General features: G+C 47.7%; 1 protein-coding gene across 5 annotated transcripts; it reads left to right on the top strand.

The window, feature by feature from the left end:
- The first annotated feature begins 898 nt into the window (after positions 1-898).
- Positions 899-19,980, top strand: usp6nl (USP6 N-terminal like). Of its 5 annotated transcripts, none has more exons than XM_078791239.1 (16): positions 902-1,377; positions 1,488-1,681; positions 5,474-5,581; positions 13,144-13,217; positions 13,517-13,596; positions 13,882-13,921; positions 14,830-14,910; positions 14,975-15,082; positions 15,149-15,258; positions 15,323-15,371; positions 15,449-15,569; positions 16,195-16,289; positions 16,677-16,742; positions 16,817-16,916; positions 17,007-17,159; positions 17,898-19,980. In XM_078791239.1, exons 2-16 carry the CDS (start codon positions 1,675-1,677, stop codon positions 19,322-19,324), a joined length of 2,619 nt encoding a protein of 872 aa, XP_078647365.1. In that variant the 5' UTR covers positions 902-1,377; positions 1,488-1,674; the 3' UTR covers positions 19,325-19,980. The 5 variants fall into 5 exon arrangements, with proteins under 5 accessions (XP_078647366.1, XP_078647365.1, XP_078647367.1 ...); XM_078791241.1 differs by adding an exon at positions 3,094-3,348 and having other exon boundaries at positions 905-1,681; XM_078791240.1 differs by having other exon boundaries at positions 899-1,681; positions 15,152-15,258.
- Positions 19,981-20,194: the final 214 nt, after the last annotated feature.

Raw genomic sequence — 20,194 nt, 5'->3', positions numbered from 1 at the left:
ACCTTTACAGGGTCACGCAGTCAGCAGACGTGAAGACCTGGGCTCGATTCTCCGCTTCTGTGTGGAGTTTGCATGTTCTCCGGTTTCCTCCCCCATTCCAAAAACATGCCAGCTTCATTGGCCACTCCAAATTGTCCGTTGTTTGTCTATACGTGCCCTGGGATTGGCTGGCCACCAGTCCAGGGTGGACCCCGCCTCTCGCCCCAAGACAGCTGGGATAGGCTCCAGCACCACCCAACCTAGGGAGGATAAGCGACATAGGAAATGGATGGATGGTAATAATGTAGACTTACACCTGTTCACATGGGAGAATTTCTTGTTTGTTTTCACTTCCTGTTTCTGTACAGTACTTCCTTTCCATCAATGTAACACTACACTGACACCTGTTGAATACTACAGAATACTAGAATACTACATATCATCCCAACAAATGTGAATGTACATTCTGACTGTCATACTCCACCGGCATGGAAAGGATGTACTGTTTATATCTTTGTAAAGAGGATCAAATGCCAAAATACCTGATCCCCGCCTCCCCAGTGAGGATGAAAATTAGGAATGACTTGAATACTTAGTTTGGGAGTAAATGACTGGGGTAATGTTGCTCAATTTCACATTGATTGCTGTAGCTAGCTAACTTCCTTTAAGACACTACGTAGCTTGCCAGCTAATTTCCTTTAAGACGCTAGCTAACTCCCTTTAAGACGTTAGCTAGCTACCTTCCTGTAAGATGCTAGCTAGCTAACTTCCTGTAAGACGCTAGCTAGCTCGCTAGCTAACTCGCTAGCTAACTTCCTTTAAGAAGTTAAGAAGAACATTTGGGTTCGTGGTGCAGATGGAAGCTCGGTAAAGACTACCTTGTCGTTGCCTCGTTGTGTTGTTTTTCCTCGGCAGGACAGGGAAATACAGTATTTCTTAAATGGCCAACTCCAGCTCGATGTTTTGCCCTCAGTCAATATGGCCGCCACGACCCAGCGTCCCAACAGGGGAGAGGTGAAAGGTCGGCTGTCACCTCCGGGTCACGTGACAAGGCGTTGGCCAGCCAAGAAGTATTGGTGCGATAAATCAGCGGCGTGTTTCTCCGGCTTCCAATAAGCTGACAGATCAAATATCCACGCAGCGCCGCATTATGGGCTTTCTGGCACATTACGGCGCGGCGGCAGTCGGGCACGTCTCTTATTAAATATTGATTGTGAAGTTGAGGCACAGTAATCTGCCCTTAGTTTGTGGATCCTGCTCAATATTACACCTCGGTTATTATTAACGCGCGGCTCCTAATTCAACAAAATGTCTGCGGCTCCGGATTTGATTTCCCTACACGAGTTTTGCTCTTTGGATGTTATTGCTGCTTATCGAGTCCGTGTCAGACGTCCACAGGTGAGGCTTGCACGCAAACGCACTTCTCATTCACTCAAATGACTGTGGAACGTGTTGCTGTCCTGGTTATGTCCCGGCCGCCGCCGTGGATCACACGCCGGCTTCATGAGGGAAACCGGGGCGGCTCGCTCCAAATGAGCGCCAACAGGAAGTCCTCCTCCTTCCGTGTTGGTCATTTTGGCAGAGCCGTCACGTGCTACGCCACCCAGCCTGTTCCGCTTGCTGCGAGGATCCCAGAGGAAAGGAACAAAGAGCTTCTCCCGGCTGGACCACAGCTTCTGCTTTTAGGTCAGGTGGATGAACGGTAGGCTCCTCCATCACGCAGCTCATACTGTAGAAGCACAACACCTAGAGCAACACGCAGCCACCACTAACAAACTTCAACGTAGAGGTGTCCAAAGGGCGGCCCGGAGATTCTAAAGATGTCATTTCACACAAAAAATCAGCAGTTCATTTACAAGAATATTGTCCAAATATTCACAAAAAAATGTAGCATATTAGGAGGAATAATAATGTCATTTTAAAATAAAACAAGAGAGAATGAAGAATATTTAGAGAGAAAAAAATTAATCTGACACAAAAATTCAGGGTGAAGTAATTTTACAATAACAATGTCAAATGATTCAGAGAAAAACAAATTATATTCTAACACGGAAAGCAGGTGGCAATTGTAAGAGAATGAGCGTAGCATTGTGATGAAGAATAATATAATTTTCGCAGCATATAGCTACACAGTAGTCATAATAGTCACATTAGAATATTATGGAAAACTAAGTTGTCATTTCTGGAAAATTAGCTTGGGGGAAAGTCTTAATATTATGGAAAATGTACAAGAAAAATGTGGAAATAGAAATTAAAAACAGCAGAAATGAAACAAAAATGTATATTTTTTTAAATATTATGTCATGGCAGTAAATTCATAATATTACGAAAAGAAAAGGTAGGAACATTATTTAAGAAGCAAGATGACCTATAAATGGTATAAAAAACAGTGGGTTCATGGCTACGGTGCGATGCTGCCATCTAGTGGACACAGGCAGGAACAGCGCTAAGCAGGCTAGTGACCTCCCGATCTTGTCAGTGCATTTTCCATCACAACACACGGATTTGATTAAAGTTGTTCTGGTGGGCTTGTCAGTTTCTCGTAGATGAACGCCGCGGTGATTTATTTCTTTATTTATTTTTACAACGACTCGCTAAATTAGAGCGCAAAATCAACACAGCAGGACACGCGTCAGGCGACACGGCAGCCTTCCATTGATTTGTTGCTCTGCTTGCTCAAATTGGTTGCTTGTTTATTTTCCCTCCAAGGTGCGTCCCTGACGGGTGACGGACACGTCCCAATAAGCGAGGCCAGCGTGGGGATAAATCGATGGGAGGCCCGGAGTGAGCGTGACGAGAGTCGATAGGGAAAGGGGAATGAGTGAAGACATTTAAATCACTTTATTCTCCACTGACGAGACGCCTCTCTTTTACCGACGAGGCGGCATTTGCGAGTCAAATTAGTGGCGTGTCTGTCTCCGTTTCCTAAAAATAGACTTTAGCAAGAAATATAACGGTGTAAACTTTTCAGAAATGTACTGTATTTGTCTTACACCTTGCCCCCAATTATCATTTTAAGCTTTTTGTTTGTTAAAAAAAAACAAATGAAGTAAAAATTCACTTTAGGTCATATTAAACAGCCACGTGAAATGTGTATATGTGTACTGTTCCAAGACCGGAAGTGTGGAGGTTGGCGATGCTGAGTGTTGGCGCATCAAGGCTTCTCCCCCCCCCTCCCTTCCCCCGCGCGGAGGTGTCATGGTCGTCCTGCGGGCGGCGCATTGCTACCTGGCTGCCCGCGGTGCTCCTCCGCCGCAGAGTTTCACAAGTGGCCCGGACTTCCTGGTACGGCAGCGCGGACATGGCCGGGCAGGGAGGGAGCCGCGACGGCGTGAGCGACCAGAGAAGCCCCGTCGAGATGAACGCAAGGTGGGGCTTGGCGGAGGGCTTTAACGGGAACATTGGAACTTGCTGTCCCGGCTCTCGAGGCATATGTCACGGAGGGAAGCACGGCACTGCACCGCCGGAATGACGGCGCTCCGTATAGCTTTGCAAAGTCAAGTCAGACACAGCCACGCCAGTTGTTACGCTTTATTGTGCGACTTTGTGAAATTACGGCTCTTGTTTCCGTTTTTGCTAAAGATTAGTTTTATTATTGTAAACTTTGTGTTGATTTGTATTCACCGAGGCCTACCTAGCCAAACCCACCACTGTTGAGCTAGCTGACTAGCAGTACTCTACTTCCGGTGGTTTCCTACAAAATGCGTGTGTTTACAAATTGTATTTTGGTAAGAAACGTGACGAACCTGCATTACGACGTGTTGCTCAGCTAGCGGCGAGGAGAGACTAAATGCAATATCATTTGAAATGTACTCTATACTTTCGTAACGGTTGTCATGGAGAAACTCAAGAGTAGTTTTATTTGGTCAACTACATAAGGGTACTTCCGGTTGAGATTCTACTGCTGTGTTTATCTGACGACAACAACCTCCCGCTAACAATCAATTCCACCCAGGACCACCAATCGCGGCTTCTCATTGGCTTGCTCTGCTAGCCTCGATGCAGCTGATTGGCTGCGAGTAGCTGTCGATCACCGTGATACGGCCATGCTAACGTTAGAGCTAGAAGCAGTGCTCTTGTTTTAGACTTTTTTAACAATAAGAGAAAGGGTAATGAAAAATGAATGTAGCCTATGAAGTCATATGTGTTTGGCGCTGCTGTTTAAATGATGCTTTGTCTGCAGGCGAATTAACTGTCTATATATTACATTATATCATTTTGATGTTTTCTGTTGTCATTCCTGATTTCAATGACTTCATCATATTATGTGTTTGGTCCCAATGCGGCACCATTAGTTTTGAAAGTAGTTTATTTTGAAAGGTGTTTGACATTTCAGCATAGAGTAAAGAGCAGTAAAGTCTAAGGAGGCATCAAATCATCGTGGAATATGTTGTCATCCTCAGGCAACACATCTTATTTTGAAAATGGGGGCAGGAAGTGGTGCCGTGCACTTGCCAGTGGTGTGTCTTTCAACCCTCCTCCTGTCCTGCCTCAGGATAATGCGGCTTAGCTGCAGTCGGAGGCTTTGCGCTTTGAAAACAGCGGGCATGTGTGGGAGTGTGCCGCAATCCGGCCCGCATGCAGACCACCTCTGACCCGGTCAGCGAGGACAGAACTCATCCTTCCTCCTCATCACTTGGACGCGGGCCTTCCTGGTCCGTGGTGGTGGTGGTGGTGGTGGTCTTGGTCTTCTCGGCTGTGATAAACTTGCAGGATGTGTCGCCCTCAAACTATTTGCCTCATCAGCTTTTGTTGGTGCCATTGTGTCTGTGCAGGCCCCCCTCCCCCCATTGTCATTTCAGTTCTCTTTTAAAACACATTGAAATACATAGAAATTCATCATTATGGTTCGGTATATATTATTTTATTACAATACTGAAACTAGTTTTAGAATGTTTACTGCGAGGTGTGATTCGTCCTACTTTGTTGACGGTCATTGAACGCACCGTTCTCCGATGCAAAGAGGTCCGTATGGATGTATTTGGATCTATTTCCCCTTTTTCTTCCATGATATTAATATTAGCCAATAAAGCAGACATTAACAGATAATAAGGCATAAACGCTGGTGTGTTGTGGTGAGTCAGAGTGGAGTTTGAGCTCGGTGTGGGTTCCAGCCACTACAATAGTCTTGCGTTTGGGATGGTTATTCCTGTTGTTTCTCCGATGGAGTCTGGTGCTTGTGTGTCTCTTCTAACATTACAGTAACATTACTGACCCCTAGTGAGCGGTGTACAATACTACATATTACAACCTCTTTCAATGTGTATTTCTAATGTCTTACATGTGTATTTTACTTTTTTTTACCATTTAGGATGGTCTTGGTCCTGCCATCAGACGAGTTAGAAAGATGCCAGTGGGCATCTGATGTCGTGTAATGCAGAGGATATGATCAAAGATGTTGTTGTCCCCCAAGACCACCACTAGGGGTAGCCTGACACACTTTGTCAAACGGAAGTAATCTCACCCGCGGTCGTTCCCGCCTCCCTCTGTCCAGGTCATGAGTGCCTCGAGGAAGGACCCAGCGGAGAACCAGCTCACCCATCCCAAGCACCGCCCTGCCTGGGCCGCCTCCTGCCCCCCGCCCCCTGGGCTCCCACCATGAGTGAGTACTGGCAGCGTGGACGTTCGTAGATGTTGGTCAATGCATCACGTCACATACAGTAACGACCGTCATGCAAATACGCCCCCTAGTGGCTGCAGTAGTATAGCAGTATAGAGATAACACTAACAGGTCTGTAATCTACTTGTGGTGGCTGCAGTACATATTTTTCTATCATTGTTTTGCGAGACATAGCCGGCGGTGAGTGGTTTTCAAAGTAACTCCTGACCCCCATCAGCCTGGCCAACTGTGGTTGATGATGGAGGACCTCCCTGGTGGAGGTAATGACCCCAACCCCATCATGCCGCCCATCAAGGGACACAAACATGCTTCTTACTCTTGCAAACTAACAGGGCGGCGGGTGGTCCTAAACCCGGTTCAGTGGCATTTTCACCTGGGGGGGAGGGGTGGGCTGAGGGCGTGGGTCTGCGTTGCCAGGGCAACCCACCTCGACCGGAGGGCGAATTGGATTAAGCGCGCACTGCTGAAGTGAAGCGCTGAGAGCTTTAACCCGATTACCTCAGGTTCTTCCGTACACTCTGCCAGCGTGAGCTGCCATGAGTAGAGCCCTCTAAACGTGGAAGAACTCCTACAAAGAAAGTATTTCCTGGACCCAAAGTACACCTACATGCATGGATCTGCTCCTGCATCCTTCATCTGGACCCTCCATGGGCCCCGACCCCCACCATGCCCCCTCCCTCATTCTTTATCTTTTTTCCTCTTCATATTTGGACTTTATTCTCCGACAATTACAGCTGGCTTTTTCCCATTTCTCAGGTTTTTATTTTCCAAATATTTCAACTTCTTACATCAATTGGCTTCATACATTTAATATGACTTTACTCCCCAAATATTCTTCCTTTATTCCCATACTATCATGACTTTATTCCCATATTATCATGACTTTACTCCCCAAATATTCTTCCTTTATTCCCATACTATCATGACTTTATTCCCATATTATCATGACTTTACTCCCCAAATATTCTTCCTTTATTCCCATATTATCATGACTTTACTCCCAAAATATTCCGCTTTTATTCACACAATATCATGACTTTATTCCCATAATGTCATGACTATTCCCATAATATCATGACACTTTTCCCATAATAGCTTGTCTTTATTTAAACTTTTTTAAATGTAATTTGTCTTTAATATTTCAAGTCTTATGCTACTAAAATGTTTAGACCAGTTAAAAATGACCAGTTTACGGTTAAAAATAACCATTTTTTTTCTTGTAAAATAATTTCTTGCTGGAATTCTACTTTTTTCCTCTTGGTATTTTGACTTTATTCTTTATTGTAATTTTCTAACAATTTTAATATTTTTTGTACATTTTCTGACTGATACCCAGCCCCCCCCAAGCCAATCGTACTTATTTTCGTTTTTTCCTGGGCGGGTTTATCAGCAGGCCGAGAGCGAGGACGTGATTCCGGATGAGGAATTAGCCGCTGTTGTTTTGGCCAATCCGCATCCCGACTCTCCCGCGGACAGGAAGCGAGTCCGAGGCTCCCGTCTGGCCCACGGACGCTTTAATAAACACTTTAGCTTTTTTTCCTTGCACACTTTCAACTTTTCCTGTCAAACCGTCACACGCCCTAAAAACACAGGAATGTGGTTCATCCACGCCCCCCCCCCCCCCCCCCTTCACCCTTTTCTGTCTTCTGCTGATGACAGATGCTGGTGTGTGTGTGTGTGTGTGTGTGTGTGTGTGTGTGTGCGCGCGCTGACAGGAAGGAAGTCTTGCTAGATTATGATAGCATGTCCCAGTAGGGAGATGGCAGCCAGAGGAAATGGAGCGCTTTAATGATGATGTTCCAAAGACGCATCCAGGATGCCCATGTACCTCCCCACTCCCCAACACGGGCGTCCCACGGGCGTCCCACGGGCGGTCTTCTTCTTCTTGTTGTTGTTGTTCCAAATGATGTCAACTCCTAACGCTATCATCCGGGACAATACGTTCATTTTAGTAGCATAGAGTAGAAACGTTACAGGATAAGTACCATGTTTCTGTCTATGTTGTAGTACTACAGGAAGCAAAGCAAACAAAGTACATTTGGCATTATTGGAAAATTGCACTATTATGGGAATAAAGTCTGTAGTCCATTTATGAAAACAACGTTCAAATAGTCTGGATATGAAGGAATTATTGATTATAATATATATATATATATAATTATTGATAGTAATATTATGAGAAGCAAACAAAGGAAAATAGACTTATAGACACTTTTGGAAAATTAGCACAGGGGAAATGTTCTATGATATGTTCTATGATATGTTCTATGATATGTTCTATGATATGTTCTATGATATGTTCTATGATATGATGGGGTAGAGTCAAAGTTAGGAAAAGATAATGTGTGACGGGGAAGTTGAAATATTTGGAAAGCAAGCAAAGAGTGACGTGGATATGAATCATTTTTAGCTGAGATGAAATATACTGTGTATAACTTGTCGGCACGTGTCGCTCGACTAAATATGGAAGTATATTACTGGAAAAGTTGTAGTAGTAGTCGTTGTCAGTGTAGAGCATGCTATCCACCCACGTCGCCATGGATACTGCTGGTGTGTGTTGGTCCTCCAAATATGAAAATGCAAAAGTCCTATTCTAACAGGAAAAAGGTTGACTTTAATGAGGCCAAACTGGTAATATGAGGAAAAATCCATAGGGAATTTTAGTAACTAAACAAAATAAAGTTGGATAAAAAGTTCTGATATTATGGGAATAAAGTCTAAATAGAAAAATAATATGATTTCCGAGATAAAAAGAGAAAGTTTGGAAAGTCAAAAGAAAAAGTCTTATTGCAGCAAATAGAAAATAGTTTCAATTTTCCAAGAATGACGTCATGTTATGAAGGAAAATCATATTTTAGTAATAAATCACATTCATAATTTTTACAATCAAAGAAAAGAAAACGAGCTTGTGGTGAAAGATGTTGTAATATTATGGGAGAACAATTACTAGAAGAAAGCAGAAATAGTTGAAATTTCCAAAGAGTCATATTCCAACCAACGGGAAAAGTCCCAGCAAAGTCGGAATACCAGGAGAGAAAATACAGCTGAATATGACACAATTGATTTATCCTCACGAGGGTGGGGGCATGCTGGAGCCTATCCCAGATGACTTGGGAGAGATATCATTTTGGGCAAATGAGCTTGGGGCGGGAGTTGATGGGAATAATGATGGGAATAATGATGGGAATAATGATGGGAATAATGATGGGAATAATGTGAGAGCCGCGGAGAGGAAGTACAAGTCGGGATGAGAAGGAGCGGCGTTGTCGGAAGAAAGATGGAGTGTGAACGTTTGAGCGTCGCTGCTGGTGTTGGCGTTTGGGTCACAGCCTAGCAACCAGCAGCGGTCGGCATGGCAACGGCATCCGGCGGAGCATGTGACGGGATCGGGAAGTATGTCTTTCATCTCAAGGTCACTGCCGAGCGTTTCCACCCTGACTTTGTTGGACTTAAAGTGGGAGGGCGTGACCTGCGAGCCGGACATGTGACCAGCTTCCTGCTGATGAGGGGGAGGGGCAAGGCGGCGAGAGAGAGAGAGAGAGAGAGAGCGAGCGAGAGAGAGCGGGGGTGCAAGTTAATTAGGATTTAAAGGATGCAGGCGAGGACGGCGCCAGCGTGGTCTTGGTGAAGATGGAGACCAGGAGGCTGCCAGCGTGAAGAGCGCTCCAGCGTCACCTGCCGCTTTCGCTTATGGGGGGCCAAGGGGGGGGGCTTTTTTCTTTTATTTACGGTGAAAGAGCGGCCAAAAGCATCCGAGGACGCCAAAGACTGAACACGCACGGCGCCCCCCCCCCAGGTGGGAGAAGATGCGTGCTCCTAGGGGGTGTCCCGGCCCGGGTTCAGGGACGATTCCAAGTGAGCGAGGCTGAGGAGGGAGAGAGGATGATAAGCCGCCGCCCCCTCGGCCCTTTCACCACTCTGAGCCCCGCCCCCCTGTGAGCATGCAGGTGCTGCAGATGGTCCGAGAGCTGGTGTCACCGTCCAGACGCAGGGCGGGCCCCTGGTTGGGAGGTGTGTGTGTCTTTTAAGTGCCCTCACTGGGGAGAATCATGGCTGGGGGGTGACCTTGTAGCAGCAGGAAGTAGTGAACGGGTGAAGAAGGTAAACATTGGGGATGGCACGACAAACCACACGTTATATATGATATGTATTCATAAGGGATGCTCTTTTGTCTTTGTATGGGATGCATATTTAAGCACATCTCTAATTATTAGGTAATAGGGGTGTAAAGGTGACCATAGGGGTGTTATTACATGTGTAGAGGGCTCTAATAATGTTGAAAAGCACATTTAGAAGGTTGTAAACCGGTTTTCTATGGCTAGTCTGTCTTATGGTGTTTACTATATTAGGTAATTTGGTTGTAGAGGTGACTATAGGGGTGTTATTTCATGTGTAGAGGTTTCTGATAATGTTAAAAAGCACATTTAGAAGGTTGTAAACAGGTTTTCTATGCCTAGTCTGTCTTGTGATGTTTACTATATTAGGTAATTTGGTTGTAGAGGTGACTATAGGGGTGTTATTTCATGTGTAGAGGGCTCTAATAATGTTAAAAAGCACATTTAGAAGGTTGTAAACAGGTTTTCTATGCCTAGTCTGTCTTGTGATGTTTACTATATTAGGTAATTTGGTTGTAGAGGTGACTATAGGGGTGTTATTTCATGTGTAGAGGGCTCTAATAATGTTAAAAAGCACATTTAGAAGGTTGTAAACAGGTTTTCTATGCCTAGTCTGTCTTATGGTGTTTACTATATTAGGTAATTTGGTTGTAGAGGTGACTATAGGGGTGTTATTTCATGTGTAGAGGGCTCTAATAATGTTAAAAAGCACATTTAGAAGGTTGTAAACAGGTTTTCTATGCCTAGTCTGTCTTGTGATGTTTACTATATTAGGTAATTTGGTTGTAGAGGTGACTATAGGGGTGTTATTTCATGTGTAGAGGGCTCTAATAATGTTAAAAAGCACATTTAGAAGGTTGTAAACAGGTTTTCTATGCCTAGTCTGTCTTATGGTGTTTACTATATTAGGTAATTTGGTTGTAGAGGTGACTATAGGGGTGTTATTTCATGTGTAGAGGGCTCTAATAATGTTAAAAAGCACATTTAGAAGGTTGTAAACAGGTTTTCTATGCCTATTCTGTCTTATGATGTGTACTATATTGGGTAATAGGAGTGTAAAGGTGACTATAGGGGTGTTATTTCATGTCTAGAGGGCTCTAATCATGTGTGTGTAGAAAGTGGTAAACAGGTATCTGTGCTCCAAGACGGGTGGATGGACGGGTCATGGTCGGGTATGGAAGCATTGAGGCGCCATCAAGGAGGGATTACAGTACACTTATCGAAGTGTACTAACGCAAGTATTCCTTTTGGGCGGCAGTTTGTGTGTTCCGCCGCTCTCATGAATAGTGAAGCGTGCCACCCGGGGTAAGGCAACACCGTGCGACCCCTGACCTTGTGTTGTGTGTCCTGACTGGATCATTGTGTTGTCAGAAAGACAACACAACATTGGCTGCTTTTTCATGAGCTTCTCAGCGACTGTGGATGACAATAGTAGAGACCCGGGACAGCTGAGGCGTCCACAGGGTACCCTCAGGGCTTAACGGGGTTCACATCCGCAGATTACAGACAATCAAAACAGAGATACAGCAGATGATGCACCGATGGCCGCCCTCCATCACCTCGCTGTCATCCAGCACGTTTTCTTGCTTGGTTTGGGGAAAGGAAGAAAGGAACGAAACGAAATGTCTCTGTGGAGGCTGGCCTCCATTGTGGCCCAGAGCCGCGCCCCCCAGAGGGGTCCAACAGGGCCCATTGTTGTTGTTTGGGTGGGGGAATGTAGCGAGTGGGTCTGACGTCTTGGGCGGTGAAACAAGCGCAGGCATTGTGGCCGCAACATCTCTGCAGGGCGCCGCGCTCCTCTTCAGCCCGCCGCCTTGATGGGGGGGGTAGCCTAGCTCAGGCCGAACCTGGTTGAAGGCATGCATGCCGAGGCGCTGACTCACTCCGGGGGTCCGCTGGACGACGGTGAAGGAGGTAACGGAAGGTTTTGTTGGCACTTTGAAGATAACACACTGACTTGATGACATCACATGACGTGTAGGAACGTACCATTCCTCACCTGCACGCTAAGGTAATAACACGCTATTAGTAACCAGCATGTTAGCATGCTAAGAGTAGATCCACAGCAGCGTTGTGGAACGGCGTGTGCATTTGAAGAAGGAGCAGCTGAGGCAAGACAGGAAATGAGATCTTGTGTCCACGCCAGTCTTCTTATCCTTTGTGCTGACGTGTGAATAAAAACGATTATTATTCCGTGCAGCTGGACGACACGCGTGACACCGAAACACACGCTGTGGTTTGCTATTACGCTAATGATGCACTTTGGTGCCGCCAACCTGACACTGACTTCCTGCCGAGCGGCGTGTGCGTTGATGCTGCCGTTCGGCCCGCCGTTGGCGTGTCACGCCATTAATTACCACTCTGATCCAAAATACCTCCGTATGCCAGCATGCACGCCGAAGTCGCACAGAAGGTCGAGCAGCATTCCAGCCGCCGTCACTATGGGAACACGGCGGCGTCCTGGCGTGGAGGAAAAGCCTTTTCTGCCTTTGACAGTTTGTCTTGTTGCGTAACGACACCAAAACAAAACAGCGGGGGTGTCCAAAGGTTCCCAGCGACGCCCACACGGTGACCGATGAAAGGTTGCGTTGGCGACAGTCCCTCTAATCCACCAAATCTTTCTACCGACATCTTCATCCACCTCATCCCGTACTCTTAGAACGTTCTCTACAACCACATATTTCAAAAATGATAACTTTATTTTGTTTTATTGATCACAATGACACTACATATGACCTTCGCTGAGGTCAAGGTGAAAGACGTCTATGGGAGAAGTTTAGGATGTGGAATCGAACCGTGGAAGGGGTTGGCTAAGGGTGAATTTGGCTTTTACAATTAGCATTAGCATTACAACTTTTTATTTTCATCACATTGCAAGTTTTTTCTGTTGTTTTTACGTTTTTCAACGACTTCAAACTCATTTTCCCCCAAAATCCAACTTTGTTTTGCTTTTTCATTTGACAACTTTATGCTACTAAGTACTGCAACTTAATTCCCATGAATGAACATAACAACCTTTTCTCATTTGATTCTTGTAAAATGAATACATCTTGTTAAAATAATGTTTTGGCAACGGTGACAAGTCAAGTAGGATTCCTTCTTGAGAAATGGAATGTTTTGGTAGCGTAGAAAACCTCTTTACCACCTTCTAATTACACATTTTAACATAAATAAAGCTCTCTGGCTATGAGATAACAGCCCTATAGTCATCTATTACCCAATATAGTAGTCATGAGAGACACTCACAAATGTTAGCATTGGGGCGTTCCTTGCTGTCCTGCTTTCTGAATGCTAGCACTTGCCGTGGTGGCTATTGTTCATCAATGTGTGCTGCCACCTAGTGGCCAGTGTGGAATTACATACATAACATGTTTCTTCAATGAGCATATTTTGGATGGGGACTGACTTCCTGTCCCGTCTCCTTCACAGCGTCCGATAGTGAGCAGGATGCCGCGGTGAAGCTGGATCAGGAGCGGGCGGACATCGTGGCCAAATATGACAAGGTGGGCGTCCCTCTTTATTAGGTACCCAGCCTGACTGGGATCTAAGTGGTAGATCACATCCTCGAGTGAAGGACACACACACGCAGCCGACCATCTAGCAGCCAATGAAGAAGCAGCGATTGTATGCCCCAGAAGAGTGGGGGCGCACCACCACGCCCTCGCCACACATGATGATCGCCCGTGATGACTTCTCATCCTCATCCTCATCCACCGCCGCCGTGCACGCTGTCCAACGTTATCCATCACATCATACCTCCTTTTTATTACTCCCACTCCACAGTCTCTCTGCTCTCCCCCAGGGCAAAGAGGCCACCGTGGAACCCTGGGAGGACACCAACTTCCACCTCTACCAGCTCATCGACCGCTTTGGCTTCCTGCAGTAAGGACACACACACACAAGCACCAGACTCCGTAGGTGGAACAACACCAAGATAAAGCCCAGACCTCACCCCCCATCCTCCACTGGAACCACACCAGCACAAGTCTAATCTTATCCTATGATGTCTACTATATTGACTATAGGGCTGTTGTTTCATGTCTAGAGGGCTCTAATCATGTGACCAAGACATGGTCACGGCACTGCCACAGATAGATATCAGCCCTGCAGGGGAAACCGACGTAGAGATATACGTGATGTCTTTCATCCTTTCATTCTTCCTTTCAGTGAGAACGAGCTTCCGTCCTACGACTCGCTGGAGGAAAAGGTGATTGACCTCTGACCTTTCTTCCTTCAATCTTCCCTCCACGCTAAATTGCATCCATGTCCGACTACGCTGAGCGCTCCGTGGAAGTCAATAGGAGGCTCATTCATCAGTCACGTGGTTTTGGGGGGAAAGCAGGGACCACCCACTGACGACTGGCACATATTTTCTTGGAAAAAAACACCTAGAGTATTTTTGCTGAAAAATCTTTGCATTTTTTTTGGGTTTTTGTTTTTTTTGCAGGTAAACTGCAATAAATATACTATATCCATTTTGAATCAAAAATATCTGCAAGAGATGTGTTTTGGAACACATTTTCAGAGGGAAAAATTCCAATATATATTGTTTTGGATCAAAGCTCTGCATATTTCTGAAAGATTCATTTTTTGCAGGAAAAAAGTGACAAAAAAAGGAAAAATTTTAGGATGAAATTTTTGCAAATTTATGAGATTTGTTTTTTGGAGGAAAGAAAATCCATTTCCAGAGAAAATTAAATGATATATTTTGGGGAATCCAAAAACTGATATTTTTTTTTGTAGAAAAAAAATCCTATTTTAAAAGAAAACATTTTCAAATATATATTTTTGATCAAAGTTCTGCCAATTTTTGAAATAAGTGTTTTTCAGGTGGAAAAAAATCCTATTTTCAGAGAACAAAATAAAAGTATAGATTTTTCTCATATCAAAAGTCTGAATATTTCTGAGACAGAAAAAATGGCCTATTGTCAGGGAAAACATATTTTCCGAACATTTCTGAAAGAGATGGCTTATGAAAAATACGAATAGATACGAAAAAAGATGAGCGTAAAATTCAAACGTAGGACAAGGTGGCTGTTGTCTTGTCTTCCATCCTTGCTGATGCAAGCCTCTGTGGACGTGTGACGCCCTGTCTTGGCTTTTTGCCCCATGCAGCACAAACACACGGAGCTGGAGAGGACCACCAAGTGGCTGAAGATGTTGAGGAGTTGGGACAAGTACAAGAACAGCGAAAAGGTCACTTGCTTCATCCGCTTATTTTCACACGGCCACGCTAAAGGATGATTTCACCCCCACCCAGCTCGCCCGGAGGATCTATAAGGGGATTCCGCTGCAGCTCCGAGGGGAGGTGTGGTGCCTGCTGCTGGATATTCCCAAAATAAAAGAGGAGAAGAAGGACTTCTATGAGGTACCCAGAGGCTTTGGTTTGTCCCTCTGATGACCAAGTGAAGACCAAGTGATGACTGTGTTCCAGAAGCTGAAGGCCCGAGCCAGAGGGTTGTCTCCTGACATTCGTCAGATCGACCTGGACGTGAACCGCACCTACAGGGATCACATCATGTTCAGGGACCGCTACGACATCAAGTGGGTGGCCGTGACGGCTGGCTAGCACCAGCTAGCACTTTGTGGCTAACGCTTTGCTTTGCAGGCAGCAGGCGCTCTTCCACGTTCTCACGGCCTACTCCATCTACAACATGGTGAGCCCACCTCTTCTTCTACTTCTACTTGGTGCTTGTCGCTGCCGCGTGATGCCAGCGTGGACGCGTGCGTGCAGGAGGTGGGCTACTGCCAGGGCATGAGTCAGATCACGGCGCTGCTGCTCATCTACATGAACGAGGAAGACGCCTTCTGGGCTCTGGTCAAGCTGCTGTCAGGACACAAGCACGCCATGCACGGTACCCGTCACCCACATACGTACCTCCTCCGTACGCACGGTGGCATGAAAAAGTTAGGGCGCCCCTGGTAATGTTCCTCTCTAAATGACTGGTTGTTGGGATCATCCATCATCCTGGGGACTGAGATGGCCGTTTCACAACGTTGGACTGGTTCCTCCGCATGGATGCCTCAGTAGAATTGGAGCGGTGTTTAGGGTCATGGTCTTGGGGGAAGGATCCAACTCCGGGCCAACTTCTACTTTCTCACTGATTCAGAAGACCGTTGGCAACAATCTGCTGATACCGACTGGAATCCATGCCACCTTCAACTTGAAGAAGATTCCAGTACCTGCACTGGCCCCACAGCCCCCCAGCATGATGGAACCACCACCAAATGTTACTGAGGGTAGCAAGTGTTTGTCTGGGAATGCTGCACCAACATCATGTAGGAGGTCTTTGGAGCTGGTCTGTGGGTTGACTTTGACTGGCCTTAACCACAACTGTTCCTGTGGTCATCTGGAACATTACCAGGGGTACCCTAACCTTGTCATACCGCTGTGCGTATATACAGTGTAGTAGTAGTAGTAGTAGTAGTACTTCTCCTTCACTGCCAGCCAGGAAGTTCTCATCCTCCCATCCTATACAGGATTCTTTGTTCCTGGCTTCCCCAAACTCCTCCGCTTCCAGGAGCACCACGACCGCATTGTCAAGAAGATGATCCCCAAACTCAAGCATCACCTGGTGAATGACTCCGCCCACACTCACACCTGCCTCCGCCGCCCAACACACACCACTCTTCTTCCTCCTCTTCCTTCCTTCTTATTCTTCTTTTTCTTCCTCTTCTTTCTTCTTCCTTCCTTTCTTGTTCGTCTTCTTTCTTGCTGCTTCTTCTTCCTTCATCATGACTTCATGACTCCTTCAAGTGCCAAGACGCCAGGTGAACGAGTGAACGAATCGAGTCTTTTGAACAATAAGGACCGCTGCTGGTTCTCGTGTCCAAGACTCAAGTACCTGCCGAACTGTGGTGCTGGTTCACTCCAAAGAGCCGTTCACGAGACTAGACTCGTTAGGAGTGAGTGAGTCGATGCGTGTGCATCAGCTGTTGGTGAACGTGTGCTTGTGCTGCAGGACGGCCAGGAGGTGCTGACCAGTCTCTACACCATGAAGTGGTTCTTCCAGTGCTTCCTGGACAGAGTGAGTACTTCACGCCCAACTCAAACAAAGGAGTCGTCACAAATATCTCCACCCCCTACCCCCGCCCCCCCCAGACACCGTTCACACTGACTCTAAGGATCTGGGACATCTACATCCTGGAGGGCGAACGGCTCCTTCCCGCCATGTCCTACACCGTCCTCAAGCTACACAGGAGTACGTCCCCGTGGCACCATCTCCACTCTGACTCGTGGACGCTTCGCATGCTAACTTGACTTGTCCCCCTCCTCGCCCCCGCCCCCGCAGAGCGCCTGATGAAGATGTCCATGGAGGAGCTGGTGGAGTTCCTGCAGGTGTCTCTGTCCAAAGATTTCCTTTTGGAGGACGACCTGGTGATCGAGCAGCTCCAGGCCTCCATGGCGGAGCTCCACAGGGTCAAGTTGGAGCTGCCGGCGCCAGGTAGCTCAGTCGCCAACGCCGTCCCGCGCCTTAGCTTGCTAGCACCCGCACAGCTGAGCTGCTTCCTGCTGGACCACAACTTAGCGTCTTCTAACGTGTCTTCTCCTTAACCCCTCCCCCTTCTCTCTGCCTCTTCTTCCGAACCAATGTTAGCCAACAACTACAAAAACGCGAGCGGGGGCCACATTGGTTCCTACAACAGTGACGGGTGGGCTATCCTGACTGGTCTTGCCTCTCCATGTCCGTCCGTCTTCTCAGTGTGTCCTGTCTGTGGCTTTGTCTGTCCAGCAGCACTCGGGTCCCATACCACCACCAACCCAGCCCCCAACCCCCCACCCCCGCCCCTCCAACACCACACACACAAACTCGCACACCTTCCCCCGGTGGTTTTGTATTCTTGCTTTGCTTAATGTGGAGTGCCGCAATCTCTCTCTGCTCATCTTTCCAAGACTCCATGCTGGTTTTCAGCCTGGCCGTGTCGCCCTCACTGGACCCGACAAGGCCCCCGGCAGCCTTTTTTTTTGGGACAAGAATCAAACGGCGTTTAGTTTTCCGTCCTTTGCCTGTGGAGATGATGTGTTGTCTTGAATGTAACTCTCCTTCTGTGGCCGGGATGCCAGTGGTATTGCATGAATCCGTGTCCCCGTTGTGGCTCTTCATCCGTGTCTCCAGCCATCATGCTCTTCTTGTCCCCCCCGAGTGGACTTTTCACCCGGGGCCGCTGCTTTTGTCTTCCAGGTAAAGACGAGGAGTTCCCCAAGAAGCCTTTAGGGCAGCTTCCGGAGCTGGCACCGGCAGCCGTGACCCACCTGGGAAATGGGCAGAGCCACGCAGAACCCGCCGAGCCTCCAAAGCACCCCAGTCCGGTACCGGACCACCAGCGGGGTAGCCGTACCCCCAGTCTGTTACGCCGGGACTCACTGGACAAGACGATACGCCACCGCAAGGTTGACCTGAGGGACGGTGGACTAGAGGCGGCCTCAAGGGAGCGGCAGAAGGCATCGGCTTCAACCACGCCCGAAAGGGGGCCGTCGCCACCCTCGGCGCCAACCCCTGTCCCGCTGTTGAAGACTCAGAGTCACGTCGTCGCCAACCACCGAGACATCACTCCCCGCTGGTTCAAACCCTCCGAGACCAAACTAGAAGCCGCCAAGGCGATGGCAGCCCGAGAGGTCCAGCTGACCCGGGGGGCATCTCCGGCCCCGTTCGGTCCCGATGACACCCAGCAGCTCAACCGCCGGCCACACTCCAAAGGTTTTGTTCCGGGCGCCAACCGTGGGTCCAACGCCTCGCAGTATGACAACGTCCCAGGGCTGCCGGAGCAGGAGTTTGAGATCTTGGAACTGGAGAGACCTCCGTCCAGGATGAGGACTCCTCGCAGCGAGACCCCGTTCCAGCGGGGTGCCCCCGCTAATGCGTCCAGTCTTGGCGGGGGTGTCATCTCAGGAGCGTCCAGGATGCCCTCGCACCCCCCTCAGCCCTCATTTGCCCACCATAACCCTGTAGGGGCCTACACCGGCTTCCCTGGAAACCAAAATCACTACCACTCCCCTGGCAGGACCACGACTGAGGTCCCCATCTTTCATCCGGGCTACAGACACTTGGCGCCACCCTCCCACCTCCCATCACCCCCCAACGTGAGGATGGAGGATCAAACATACGCCACCACCAGGCGGCCGCCCAATAACAACTCCCCCGAGAGGGCTCTCATGAACACTTTTGCAACCTACCGCAGGCAGCCGCCGCCCGGTGCCGCCCACCACCCTCGAAGACCACCTTTGCAGCTGGAGCAGCAGGGGCGCACCACCCCTATCTACCTTCAAAAGCTCACCTCCACCGCACAGGTCCACGCCCCTGTGGACTACAGCTTTGAGGGACAAACGAGAGACGAGTATCATCCACAGGATGGACCCCCGTGGGCCCCACCGGTGGAGCGGCCCCCTCAGTCCCCTGGCGGCGTGCCTCGCTCGCCCAGCTTCCAGAAAGCTCAGATGTCTCCCGTGGAGGTGTTCACGTTCCCCGACGCAGATGGGCCGCAGCACTACGGGACGCCCTTCCGGGAGCAGCACCCCGTCGTACGGCAACAGCTCCCCCAGCTGTTTGGAGGCACGCACTACAGGCACGCGCAGGAGGCGTTCGCCATGCAGGACTCCATGCTGCTGTGACCCCGCGCATTCGTCTACTGACTCCCAGCCTCTCGGATGAATGATTCAAAGATGAAAATATTGGATTCTCCTTTCGGATGTATACATGATCAAAGAGTGTAAAGAACTATTTTATGTAGAGTGTTTTTCTTCATGGCAGCAGAGGGAAGCGTCTTTATTTTTCTAGATGTTAGTGCTAGATGTTGACGCTAGCGAGCTAGCTAGAGTTGGCTTTGGAATCTAAAGAATAACACTAATGTGTTAATAACACTGTGTCCTTCGTGCTTCGGATTAGCATTTAGCTTTCATGTATGGCACACCTTCAGGGAGGCGCTGCCCCCGATGAAGTGCAATGTTTTTGACACACTAAGGATTTTCTTACTTTCATGGACTGGTCTGTTTTCAATGGAACTCTTTTTAAAATACACCTTACCTTACCTTACCTCACCCAGGACCACATGCACTGCTGCTCTCAAACCTCAGTAATCTCAACACTGACATGTCCACTACTGTTCTGGCACAGTACAAATGTGTAGGAAGACATTTCAGCATGAAAGGTCTCCCGGTCCTTCTGTGTGTATGTTGCTGCACTGGTGCTGTGCGTTGCATTCCCCGAGTTATCTTTTTGATGACTAACTGCACATCATTACCTTAATAAACTGAGATGGAATGGAAAAGACGTCTTTTTCACCGTGTTTGTCTTGTTTGGAAGTGCTTTTCACCACTGAACCTCCAGGGGTCGCCACAGTCTCACAGCAACTACCCTCATGTCCTCCTTCACTACATCCATATCGTCATGGTTGAAATTCTAAATATGTTACATTTTTAAGCCTTAATATTTGGGGAAACTAACAAAAAACTCCAACGACAGAAGTCCTTAAAATTAATATT

This window comes from Doryrhamphus excisus, linkage group LG6 (genome assembly GCF_037039965.1).
Source record: "Doryrhamphus excisus strain RoL-2023G ecotype Guam linkage group LG6, RoL_Dexc_Guam_v1.1, whole genome shotgun sequence".
NCBI lineage: Eukaryota > Metazoa > Chordata > Actinopteri > Syngnathiformes > Syngnathidae > Doryrhamphus > Doryrhamphus excisus.
This window is presented reverse-complemented; position numbering and strand designations above follow the sequence as displayed.